This window comes from Mytilus californianus, unplaced genomic scaffold (assembly GCF_021869535.1).
Source record: "Mytilus californianus isolate M0D057914Y unplaced genomic scaffold, xbMytCali1.0.p SCAF_5, whole genome shotgun sequence".
NCBI lineage: Eukaryota > Metazoa > Mollusca > Bivalvia > Mytilida > Mytilidae > Mytilus > Mytilus californianus.
In genome coordinates this window covers 64,046,316-64,060,416 of record NW_026262701.1, presented here as the reverse complement: position 1 = coordinate 64,060,416, position 14,101 = coordinate 64,046,316, and the positions used below count along the sequence as shown (strand labels likewise).

The window sequence follows — 14,101 nt, the reverse complement described above, 5'->3', positions numbered from 1 at the left end:
GTTAGGTTAAACACCACACACTCATTATTTAAATCGTTTTATAAACGACGAAAATTGGAATACTAGTGTGCCGATTTTGCTGTGAAATTTTGTGGTTAAAGAGAACGTAACCTCGTACATTGTACGACATTTGAAATGTTTTGCCTACAAAAATCTGTATCAGACTTCATCAAATTTGAATCTTATATTTGAAGTATATACTTTGAAATATCTGACCTAAATATCCTTGATGAAAAAAAATTTTCGTCATGCATTAAAAATTATTCTTTTTATCACAGTCACCATGTTATTCAAAGTCTTTTTATTTCATAAAAGAGATATTTTTTGCTCTTTACAGTTTCTGTCAATAGTTCTTTGATAGAAAGCAAAAATGACAACGCAAAAATGCTAATCTCTGTAAAAACTGTTCTTATAAGTAATTAACAAGAGTGCACACACAGAAATGCATTTTTTACTGATCATGATTAAATATTATGTTGAAACTCTTTAATATCAAGGGTTACTATAGGTATTTACAGAAACTCAACATTCACAATGATCAATAAAAATGAAGCCAAGGTAAGATGAACCCAGAAAGACAGATAATTCATCTTACAATCATTTTTTACACCAAATATAGTTCATCAATTGCTTATAGTTTTTAATCACAAAAATTTAACATTTACCACTCATCCATTAAAAAAATAAATGGAGAATGTGTCCCCATGGACACAGATGATGCCCCCACTTGCATACAGCATTATAAAGGGACATAACTCAAGAACGATAAAAGTGACGCTACCCATATTTGTACTTGATCTGAGTTTTGTGGTAATAAGTATTGTGTATAGGTCTCATAATGTTTGGTTGGGACAAACTTAAGTTACAGAACGGAAACTAAAAATTTTGCAATTTTTTGATTTTTAAAGGGCATAACTCGATAATGATTAAAGTGAAGCCACCAAAATTCAACTTGATCTGTATTTTGTGGTAAAAAGCATTGTGTATAAGTTTCATAACATTTGGTTGAGGCAACTTAAGTAAGAGAACGGAAACTAAAAATTTTGCATTGTTTTCCATTTATAAAGGGGCATAACTCGTGAATGGTTAAAGTGACCCCACCTAAATTCAAACTTGATCTGTATTTTGTGGTAATAAGCATTGTGTATAAGTGTCATAACATTTGGTTGAGGCAAACTTAAGTTAGAGAACAGAAACAAAAAATTTTGCAATTTTTCCATTTATAAAGGGGCATAACTCTAGAACGGTTAAAGTGACGCCGCCAAAATTCAAACTTGATCTGTGTTTCATGGTAATGAGCATTGTGTATAAGTTTCATAACATTTGGTTGAGGCAAACTCAAGTAAGAGAACGGAAACTAAAATTTTTTGTAATTTTACCATTTATAAAGGGGCTTAACTCTAGAATAGTTAAAGTGACGCTACCAAAATTCAAACTTGATCTGTATTTTGTGATAATAAGCAATGTGTATAAGTTTCATAACATTTGGTTGATGCAAACTTAAGTTAGAGAATGGAAACTAAAAATTTTGCAATTTTTCCATTTATAAAGGGGCATAACTCTAGAACAGTTAAAGTGACGCCACCAAAATTCAAACTTGATCTGTATTTTGTGGTAATTAGTATTGTGTATAAGTTTCATAACATTTGGTTGAGGCAAACTTAAGTTAGAGAACGGAAACTAAAAATTTTGCAATTTTTCCATTTATAAAGGGGCATAACTCTAGAACGGTTAAAGTGACGCCAAAACGAAAACAATTAACTTTAAATAACAACTGATATAAGTGCAGGAAGCATATCTTCATCCAGAATATATCCTGCAGTTCATTGTAATTATTTTGATATTATAAAATGTTCGTTATAAAAAATTTTCTTTACTGTACCGCTCAAAGAATTTTTTCTGTACATGTTTTCATAATGACACTGTCCCGTTTATGGGGAATAACACTGATAAATGATGTCTGTTTTTAAATACCAATCTTTTTTTTTTAAATCAAGCTTTTAGAACTATTTAGCTGTTTTTGACATTTCTAACATGCAATTTCATGCTGAAGTTTAAAACACTAGATTTTTTTAAATGTTTAATGAAAAACAGAACCTAATAGAGGAAGTGCAGCTCAATCATTGGGAGCATATGATTGTGCTTAAGCATCTGATAGATTTCCTGTTGTCGATGTTTTTTTTAATTTTGTTTTCATTCAGAAAACATGTTTATCACTTTCTATTTTTTCAGCTAGGACTACTTTATTTATTTCAGTATAATAATAAACAAGCCTATGGCGAGTTTTTTATAATGGTGTCCTAGATTCAAAAAGAAACACCATGAATACAACAGACAAAATGTACATTTGTGGACAATTTTCCTTGAAAAGTTTTAGTAACCCCTTAAATAAATTTTGAAAATTTTCAGGTAGTATTTCTATCATATTGATAGGTTTTGAATTGTCAAAACACACAACAACCAGTACAAGAATTTGCCATGAAAGGAACCAAACAAACGAACTATAAAGAGTGATGAAATTTTTAAACATCTAAAACACAAATATAACAACGATATTAGCTGTGACTATTATAAATAGATGGGAGTATGAATTACTTGTAAACATCAGGAAACAAAGTCTGTATAACACAAGCTTGATCAAACTATTAAATAAAGCATGGTAGGTGTACTGGCAATCTAAATGTGAACACGAATTTTGTTGTTGTTTTAAATACCTAATGGGTTTTCAAGTTATATAAATAATATACAATACTCGTTAGGAAGCAGTGAACTTTGTTTCCATAAACATTGAATTCTTACTTTTACAGTTTTACGGCAATTAATCGTTTAACAAAAATATTTGGACATTGCATCTACCGACCCTGCTTCTTTATACAGTAACATCCCCAATCAACTATACAGCGATTATACCTCTTGCTAAACTTAATGGTGACCAATGAACCATGAAAAGGGGTAAAAGTCAGAGAACATACTCACCTTACAATCATTCCATACACATAAAAAGTTGAACTTCTGTTAATAGTATCCAAGAAACAGACCCTGAATGGCGAAAACTTAACATTTTTGAATGAACCACAAAAGGAAGTAAAGGTCAGATGAACTCTTTGGGCCAGGTGAACTAAAATTGAGAGCACTTTCATCTATTTTGTAAAATTCTTTACTGCTTTGGTCTTCTAGTCAGATTTTCAAAATCAAGAGTTAACTTGAAAATACTCTCCTTCATTTTTATACATAAAATACAGGGTAAGTATCATTGACACATTATAATTTTTTGTTCATATCATATAGTGATGAAAGAGGTTTTACAATTTTTCTGTGGTATGAAGTGATGTTGAGGTGTGTTCCTTTGATTGAGAAATATTGTCTTGTTGCTTAATGTGAACAAAGAATATAAAATGCTCTGCATGGTGCAGCTAGATACGACCGCAGAGGTCAAACCCTGAACAGTTGGGGCAAGTTTGGACACTACATTCAAGCTTGATACAGCTCTGAATTTGGATTGTGATTAAATATTTGACACAACATAGGTCTAAGTATGGACACTACATTCAAGCTAGATACAGCTCTGAATTTGGATTGTGATTAAATATTTGACACAACATAGGTCTCTGTCACGGAATGAATGTGGAAAAAAAGAAATGAAAAATTTGAAATTGGATTTTACCTATTATGGTCCAATATCCAAAATCTAAATACATGTTTAGATTCAGCATATCCAAGTACACCAAGAATTTAATGTATTTATTTATCAATGGAAAAAAGTTTTTAAAGGGGTTTGCTTTATAAAAAAATAAATATATATAGCATTCTGAAAATTTGACCACAAAGTTCTTAAAAAAAAATTAAAAAAAAAACAATTTCGAAAATATCATACATCATCAATACAATGTCTTTAAAAAATCTATAAAACTTGCCTTTAATTATTTTTCAAAATATCTAATAATGAACAGTAAATTTCAAACTATAATTATACATAATTTCTTCTCTAAAATTGGAATTTGATGCTGTATCTATTTTTAACTATGAATCTACTTACAATTTCTATAAATTGTGCAATACAGCTCTGAATTTGGATTGTGATATTAACTATTTGACATAGCATAGGTTTCTGACACAGAATAAATATGGTATAAGAACTTAAAAATTTGAAATTGGACATTTACCAATTATGGTCCAATATCCAAAATCAGAATACATGGTTAGATTCAACATACCAAAGAACCCCAAGAATTCAATATTTGATGAAATCAAACAAAGTTTAATTTTGGACCCTTTGGATCTCAATGTGGACCAATTTGATAATGGGGCCCAAAATCCAAAATCTTAATTAATACAAAGTTAGATTCAGCATATCAAAGAACCCCATATATTCAATTTTTGTTGAAATCAAACAAAGAAAAGTTTAATTTTGGACTCTTATATGGACCAACTTGAAAACTGAGCCCAAAATCAAAAATCTAAATACATATGTTTAGATTCAGCATATCAAAAAACAAGAGTGCACACGCTGAAATGTCTCGCCTTCTTTACTAACCATTGATTTTATGTTCATAGTCCTAAATATAAAGCTTTACTACAAGTAACACATAAACTTAACATGATCCAAGAAAATCAAGGTCAGATAAACCAAATGAGAAATACATGTACACCTTACAATCATTCAATAAACCAAACATAGTTGACCTATTGCTTATAGTTTCTAAGAAACAGTCTTAACCAAGAAAACTTAACATTGACAAATGAACCATGAAAATGAGGTCAAGGTCAGATGAACCATGCCAGACAGACATGTACACCTTACAATCAATGTATGCATTAAATATAGTTGACCTATTGCTTATACTGTGGATTCATTTTTATTCGTGGTATACCAATTTTCGTGGGTTTCGTGGGTCACAGCGAACCACGAATTTAAGAATTCAACGAAGAATAATCCCGGGAAATGTGTATGGAGTCGGATGTTTATTTCCGGTTATGTTATGCAGTTCTAGTATAGTGTTGACTAGCGATAAACATTGTAACATAACACATGTTTTTATTGAAAGAAGATACAAGTATTTTGATTAAATCAATAATAAATATATCGAATATCAGTGATAATTTACTTTTTAAAATTGATTAAAACTGTTCATGGGAAATAACTGCAAGTTGTTTATTACCGTGTCATAGTTTGGTTTACTGGTGATTAAAAATCAATAGGATTAAGTACGGGGATATTGCCCGTAGGTAATATTGTTTATGACAGGAACATTTATTTTCACACCTTTTACTTATATGACTGTTTATTATATCGTGATTAGGGAAATGAGCTTTCAATCATTGAATGCCTTATAAAATTCCGACAAGAATTAATAAATTGTAAAACAAACAAATAATTCGTTGTCTCTGTCCATTATTGTAATAGAAGTTTTCAATGAACATTTTAACCTAAAATGAACAAGCGAGGATTTTGACAATTCAATACCTTTTCAATGGATGAATTCCTTCTTTTTTGATTGTTTCATTATTGATCAAATCAAGGAGGTTATATGATCTCCTAAATCAAAAAGAAATCCACGAATTATGTACCTGAATTTTTTTTTGTAATCAGCGATCAACGAATTTACGTATACCACGAAACAGCTTTTTTTCTCTATCCACGAAAATTGATACCCACGAAAATAAATGAATCCACAGTAGTATCTAAGAAACAAACTTAACCATGAAAACTTAACATTGACCAATGAACCATGAAAATGAGGTCAAGGTCAGATGATACCTGCCAGACAGACATATATACCTTACAATCCTTCCATACAACAAATACAGTTGATCTATTGCTTATAGTTGAAGAAAAACAGACCTAAACACAAAAACTAAACACTGAGAAATGAACCGTGAAAATGAGGTCAAGGTCAAATAAAACCTGCAAGACTGACATGTACATCATAAAATATTTCCATACACCAAATATATAGCTGACCTATTGCATATAGTATTAGAAAAAAAGACCAAAACTTAAAAACTTAACTTTGACCACTGAACCATGAAAATGAGGTCAAGGACAATGGACATATGACAGACGGAAACTTCGTAACATAAGGCATCTATATACAAAGTATGAAGCATCCAGGTCTTCTAGCTTCTAAAATATAAAGCTTTTAAGAAGTTAGCTAACGCCGCCGCCGCCGGATCACTATCCCTATGTCGAGCTTTCTGCGACAAAAGTCGCAGGCTCGACAAAAACCTTGAATTCAATTTTTGTTAAAATCAAACTAAGTTTAATTTTGGACATTTTGGACCTTAATGTGGGCCAATTTGAAAACCGGGCCTAAAATCAAAAATCTAAATTACACGTTCAATTCAGCATATTGAAAAACCCCAAGAATTAAAGATTTTTGAATTAAACCCCATTGAAATTGCTCAAGAAATAAGCAATTTATAGAAAATATTAAAAAAGTATTGTTTTTGGCCCCTTTTTCCTAAATGGTTAGGGCCATAACCCCCAAAATCATTCCCAACCGCCCTTTTTTGGTATGGAACCTTGTGGTACAATTTCATAGAGATCCATACACTTATACAGAAGTAATTGTCTTGAAACAAGAAAAATGCTTGTTTTTGTCCCTTAATTCCTAAGCAGTTAGGACAATAACCCCCAATATCAATCCCAACCTTCCTTTTGTGGTATGAAACCTTGTGATACAATTTCATAGAGATCCATACATTTATACTCAAGTTATTGTCTTGAAACCAAATGTCTTCGGAAGACGACGACGACTACAACAATATTACATTATATAAAAAATTTTGCGGTCGTATAAAAATGCCAAAAAAAATGATAAAAGTTATCATTAGAGCAATAACTCCAATAAAGAGTTGACAAAAGATTTTGACCATTATGGCTTATTTGAAGATCTTGTCTTGATGATAATTTTTTCTAGTAAAAGTTTTTATCTGTCTATATTAGTTTTCAATATAAAAGGCAATAAAATGCTTCGCTGAGCACAGCCTGATACGACCGCAGAGGTCGAACCCTGAACAGTTGGGGCCAATTTGGACACAATATTCAAGCTTGATACTATCTGAATTTGGATTGTGATCAAATTTTTGACATAATATAGGTTTCTGACACTAAATAAATGTGGTCAAAGATCTTACAAATCTAATTTGCAATACTGTGCAAGTGAAGATTTCTTCTTGAAACTTTTCAAAAATTAGAAATTCGAAAAATTTGGGGAAAAAAATATGAACCCCTTAAAAAAAATTGGAACACCCCCCCCCCCCCCCTCAAACTTTTCGAATCCCCCTTGGAGCATTAACCATCAAACTCAATCCCAGTCTTTCCTTTGTTGTATGGAACCATTGTAAGGGAGGTAACTCTAATGCAAAAAATAAACCCAAACAAAGAATAATCAATTCTGAGTATAAAAATTTAATACCACTGAACCCTTTGATATACACTATTATAATATTATATGTATTTAAATCACAGTATTTGATGTTTCTAGAAACAGCTAAAAAATATTTCATACTAGAACTAGCAAACAAATAGCAAAAAGTACCAACATAAAGAAACAAAGCTAAAGTAATTGTCCATTAACCAGGAAACCCTTGTTTTTCCCCCTTATTGCTCCTAATTCCTAAACAGATTGAGCCATAACCCCCCCCCCCCCCCCCAAAGCCAATCCTAACCATCCTTTTGTGGTGTAGAAACTTGTGGTATAATTTCAGACAATTCTATACACTGTTCCACAAGTTATTGTCTGGACACTAAAAAAATGCTTATGTGGGCCCCTTTTTGACCCTAATTGCTAAACCATAGGAACCATAACCCCCAAAATCAATCCCAACCATCCTTTTGTGGTTTCAAACCTTGTGTTTAAATTTCATAGATTTATATTTACTTATACTAAAGTTATTGGCAAATTTCCAATGGAGTTTATTATACTAAAGTTATTGGCAAATTTCCAATTATACTAAAGTTATTGGCAAATTTCCAATGGAGTTTATTATACTAAAGTTATTGGCAAATTTCCAATGGAGTTTATTCATACTAAAGTTATTGGCAAATTTCCAATATACATAATTTAAAAGCAGTGTAAGTGAGGTAATTCAAATGTGTTTGAATTACCTCCCTTACGCTGCTTTTAAATTATGTTTTGTACTTAAGTAATTGTCCATTAACCTGGAAACCCTTGTTTTCCCCCTTTTCTGCCCATTATTCCTTAACCATTTGAGCCATAACCCCCCAAAGCCAATTCTTACCATCCCTTTGTGGTATGGAAACTTGTGGTATAATTTCAGAGAGATCCATACACCATTCCACAAGTTATTGTCTGGAAACTAGAAAAATGCTTATTTGGGCCCTTTTTTGGCCCCTAATTTCTAAACTGTTGGGACCAAAACTCATAAAATTGTCATTAAAGGGCAATAACTTCAATAAACTGTTATCACAGAGATATGTCTCGCCTTTTTGTAATTTTGATAATGCAAATGTTGAAATTAAAATAGCAATATTTTAACATGTAAGCTATGCAAATATTCAAAGTCGATGAACTATGACTGAAGGTACATGGCTAAACAATCTCCATGGAATGAGATGTGCCAATGCTAATACAACTGCATACCAAATACCATTGACTTATCATAAGTCGTTCCTTTTAAACAAACCTAAACACCAACATTAACTTGTAAACTATGTAAAAGTTTCAAAGTCAATGAACCATGATCAGGGGTGGGGCTATATAATCTCCATGGAAACGATACTTGCAAATGCCAATAAATTTGCATACCAAATATCATTGACTTAACATTAGCAGTTCATCTTAAACTGATCTAATCACAAACTAATACATGTAAACTAAGCAAAAGTTTCAAAGTAAATAGACCATGATTGAGGGGTCGGGGCCAAATATTCTCCATGGAAATGAGATGTGCTAATGCTTATACAACTGAACACCAATTAACATTGGCCTACCACTAATGGTTCCCCTTGAACTGACCTAATCACAAACTAATACATGTTAACTTAGCAAAATTTTCAAAGTCTATAGACCATGACTAAGGGGGCGGAGCCAAATAATCTCCATGGAAATGAGATATGCCAATGCTTAAACAACTGCATACCAAATATCATTGATATGACCTACCACAAGTGGTTCCCCATAAATTGACCTAATCACAAACTAATACATGTAAACTATGAAAAGTTTCAAAGTCAATAGACCTTGACTGAGGGAGCGGGGCTAAATAATCTCCATGGTAATGACATGTGCCAATGCTAAAACAACTGCATACCAAATATCATTGACCTACCACTAGTGTTTCACCATGAACTAGACCTAATCACACACTAATACATTGTTGACGCCGCCGCCGACGACGCCGAAACAGCATACCTATGTCTTGCTTTTTGACTCCGTCAAGGCGAGACAATAAAACGTCGGCTGATTTGTGCCATAAGGCTGCAATGTAGGTCTTGTCTTCCTGATCTTTTTTGCTTATTTAAGTTTTTATCTATCTATAACAGTTTTTAAGATATTCAACAATCTAAAATAAAATGCTCCGCAGGGCGCAGCTTGTTACGACCTCAGAGGTCGAACCCTGAACAGTTGGGGCAAGTATGGACACAACATTCAAGCTTGATACAGCTTTGCATTTGGATTGTGATTAAATATTTGACACAGCATAGGTTTCTGACACAGAATGAATGTGGTCTAAGAACTTAAAAATTTTAAATTGGACATTCACCTATTATGGTCCAATATCCAAAATCTAAATACATGGTTAGATTCAGCATATCAAAGAACCCCAAGAATTCAATTTTTGATGAAATCAAACAAAGTTTAATTTTGGACCCTTTTGACCTCAATGTGGACAAAGTTGATAACGGGGCCCAAAAATCAAAAATCTAAATACATGGTTAGATTCAGCATATCAAAGAACCCCATATATTCAAATTTCTTGCTATTGCGCAATACTGTACAATTGACAATTTCTTGCTATTGCACAATATTGTGTTATTGGATATTTCTTGCTATTGCGCAATACTGTGCAATTGAAGATTTCTTGCTATTGCGCAATACTGTGCAATTGAAGATTTCTTGCTATTGTGCAATACTGTGCAATTGAAAATTTCTTGCTATTGCACAATACTTATTATATAATAATTTACCCATCCTGTTTGGTGTGTATCTCCTACCATACCATTATTATTTGCTTTTAAATATAAATCAGAAATAACCAACTTAAAATGGAAAATTTTAAAAGAAAAAAAAAAGGAAAAAAAGAAAAAAAAGGAAAAATAAAAAAATCCCCCCCCCCCAAATTTTTTGAACTCCCTTATGATTCATCACCCCCAATCTCAATCCCAGCCTTCCCTTTGTGGTATGGTACCTTGCAGTACAATTTCAGAGAGATCCATACACTTGAACGCAAGTTATTGTCTGGAAACTAGAAAAATGTGTTTTTTGGCCCCTTTTTGGCCCCAAATTCCTAAACGTTTAGGGCAATTACCCCCAAACTCAAACCCAGCTTTCCCTTTGTGATATGGAACCTTGTAGTACAATTTCAGAAAGATCCATACACTTACACACAAGTTATTGTCCTGAAACTAGAAAAATGCTAGTTTTTTGCCCCTTTTGGCCCCTAATTCCTAAAATATTGAGGCAATTACCCCCATCATCAATCCCAGCCTTCCCTTTGTGGTATGGTACCTTGCAGTACAATTTCAGAGAGATCCATACACTTGAACACAAGTTATTGTCTGGAAACTAGAAAAATGCTTATTTTTGGCCCCTTTTTGGCCCCCAATTCCTAAACGTTTCGGCAATTACCCCCAAACTCAATTCTAGCTTTACCTTTGTGATATGGAACCTTGTAGTACAATTTCAGAAAGATCCATATACTTACACACAAGTTATTGTCATGAAACTAGAAAAATGCTTGTTTTTTGCCCCTTTTTTGGCCCCTAATTCCTAAAATTTTGAGGCAATTACCCCCAAAATCAATCCCAACCTTCCTTTTGTGGTATTGAACCTTGTGGTAAAATTTCATAGAGATCCATTCACTTAAACTAAAGTTAGAGTGCGAAAACCAATGTTTCTTCGGACGACGACGACGACGCCAACGTCATTCCAATATACAACCACAAAAATTTTTTTGCGTAGTATAAAAAACAAAAATGGTGACCCCAATTTTTATTTAATGTTCCAATCAAAGTACAAGTGTGCAAAATATTTTAGAAATTGGGAGGTATGCCATTCGGTATCGTGTTACCTGTTAAAAACGACTACGTGTACGACTACGCGTATAATTGTTTACATCGTTTATACATTTTGTGTCAAATCAACCTTCACATATTCCAATCATAATTCAGAGATTTCAACCAATCAACGTGAGTTTTATTTCCCCGAAAGGCCAATCAGTGTCTTGTTTGCAAACATTGCGGCTAGCACAAAAACACAAACATTCGAATGCTTGTTGTTTCTGGCTGAGAGAAAATTGCCACCTAACTATTTTTTTTGTAATTTGTACTAACAAGATGCATAGACAGTGATTTAAGAACTGTTTTTTTTCCTTCAAATAAGCAAATAATTGGTAGTTTAGTGCATATTACTTGATGGCAGGTTGTGTTTCTTATAAGAAGAATTTGCTGATAACTGGATTTGGATGTTATATCAATATCAGAAATATTTACCACTAAATGTGCATACAGAAAACAATACCTGATTTCTTCAACGATAAAACTGAACTTGTCATGTCAAAAATTTACACCAAACCTATTTTATCCAAGATTTTCATCCACAAGAGGGTATTAGAGATGTTTACCATCAATGATGTAAAATCTAAACCTCCTGATTGCTTTTGTCATCATCCCCATACAAATATATTCCTTCTGCTCATGTTCAAATTAGAGACCTTAGATTACTTTCAACACTTTTGGCTATATCGTGGTGGCCAATTGTTATTGGCAGAGTATCCAGAGAGAACTACCGACTTTCAATAAGAAAAATGGCAATTGTAGTCAATTAAGATATGAGTCAAACTCACCTGCCATGAGAGGGATTTAAACTCACAACCTTAGTGTTTACAGACTAGTGATAACTGTAGATAACTTCTTAGACCACGAGGCCACTGAGTCCCCCAAAAATTATTATTTGGAATGTCTGATTAAAGAATCTAGAATTCAAAGCTAAAATGGGAATCCCACATATACCTCTACATCATTAACAAAAGAGGAGATTTTAGAAAATCACAAATCATTAATTCCTTCTCTCCTTTGGACACTATTTACACAAAGAGGACATTGAAAATCTGTTTTCTTTATACTAGATATCTAAACTTCAAAAATCCTCATGAAGAACGAGAAAAACTGAAATTCATAATCCTATTTAGTAATATAAGGCCAATACAAGTATATATGTGAGTATACTTTTGGGCTAAGTGAGCTTAAAAGGAAAACTAACATAAGGAAATGAAGTATTGTCTCTTTTGTTGTAAATTTTTTTAAAGAGTTTCCTATGTGAAAAGTAAGTTCCTCTGGGTAAATTTCTGCCTGACAGTTAGATATTTCCTGTTAAATGCAAAATTAACATCAAGGTAACCATAAATTCATCAATTAAATAAAGTTTAGACAGATCTTTACTGAGTTTGGCCATAAACTTAATTCATAACAATACAGGAACAAGTCTGAAAGAAGAAAGTTTACATCTTTATTGAGTTTATTCATCTCATCACGGTTCCAGAAAGTATATGTAGCATATTTTCCCTTTTCATTACAGAATGTTAGGCTTGATTTGAGTTGCACATATGTTAACTGTGGACCCATTTACTGAAACATGGTTAGACATTGTACACCATAACTCATTAAAACATAGAAAATCATGGTAAAACATGGCTTATATTTAGAATTTTCATCTGGCGTTGTCTAACAATAGGAGGTACATTACCAAATTCATAAAATTTCAGTACATATAAATTCTTTGACCCTAAAAATTGACTGAACATGAAAGTTGAAAATAGGAAAAAAAAAAGTTTTCAAATCAGAGGATAGATAATTTTCTATAGAAACACCACAAACTGTTAATTCAGAAATTATTGCAAGGTTTTTTAATAATGCCAATAATGCAACTGGGTGAGTATCGCAATAATAAGAACTCACATTCTGATAATCAGATATCAGAATACATATATCTGTATTCAGCTTTTCATGAAATAGCAATAACTAATCTCGCATTTGTGCAAATTCTTCAAAAATAGCAATAATATATGCATGCAATAATTTCTGAATGTACAGTACATTGTACTATTAAAATAAAATATCATAACTTACAACAATGAAAACTAATGAACACAAACCTCACTAAACAGTTTTAAACTTGGGATGCTCCATAATGGTAAGCATTTTCTGTTCCACTTATTATATAATGGCCTCTTTAATTTTTCTCATAGGTAAAAATACCCTGACAAATCCCATTTGGTAATATCATAAATGAGGAACAGATGGACAGGACTGTGGCTAGGACCATTACTAATGTCCAAAATAGATGTTACATATGAAAGATGGATAACGAATGCAAAGTGATAATAAAAGAGACTTTTTAATGTAATAATAACAAAGTTAAAGAGAGGACAGGAAGATACAAAAGGAATAAACAAACTTGAAAGTCAAAGATAAACTGATTAGCCATGGCAAAAACGAAAAAAACTGACCAATGGACAAACAACAGTCTTCTACAAAACACTACATAGAAAACTAAAGAGTGAGCAATGTAATAATACATACCTGCTGTGCTTTCCGCTCGTCCTCCTGTTCTCTTTGCAATCTCTCTAACTCTTCTTTGGACATGACATAATTATCAGGTATCTTATAATCTCTTGGTCTAGGTTGGGAGCACATTTCACACCCAGGACGAGTTGGAAGATTTAAAAATGTACATGCTTGACAATGCCAACCAATCTACCAAAAAAATGTCTCTTATGAAAAATAAAAAATAATTCCTATCATGCTGCTCTGAGAAAAAGAGAATATCTATCACAAGAACATTTTACATTGTATTGTTTAAGATTTGATTGCATTATAAGATACAATTTTGTGATGATCTCCCAAACCAAACTACAG

General features: G+C 32.4%; 1 protein-coding gene and 1 long non-coding RNA gene across 4 annotated transcripts in view; one reads left to right on the top strand and one right to left on the bottom strand.

Annotated features, from left to right (window-relative positions):
• LOC127701140 (ranBP-type and C3HC4-type zinc finger-containing protein 1-like) overlaps positions 1 to 14,101 on the bottom strand; it is a 494,271-nt gene that overhangs the window by 147,937 nt on the left and 332,233 nt on the right. For all 3 annotated transcript variants that reach the window (XM_052204944.1, XM_052204946.1, XM_052204945.1), the window contains one exon: positions 13,766 to 13,939. In XM_052204944.1, the coding sequence (XP_052060904.1) occupies positions 13,766 to 13,939 (174 nt within the window). The remainder of the gene's footprint in view (positions 1 to 13,765; positions 13,940 to 14,101) is intronic.
• LOC127701212 (uncharacterized) overlaps positions 1 to 14,101 on the top strand; it is a 115,555-nt gene that overhangs the window by 21,822 nt on the left and 79,632 nt on the right. The gene's annotated exons all lie outside the window — the stretch shown is intronic.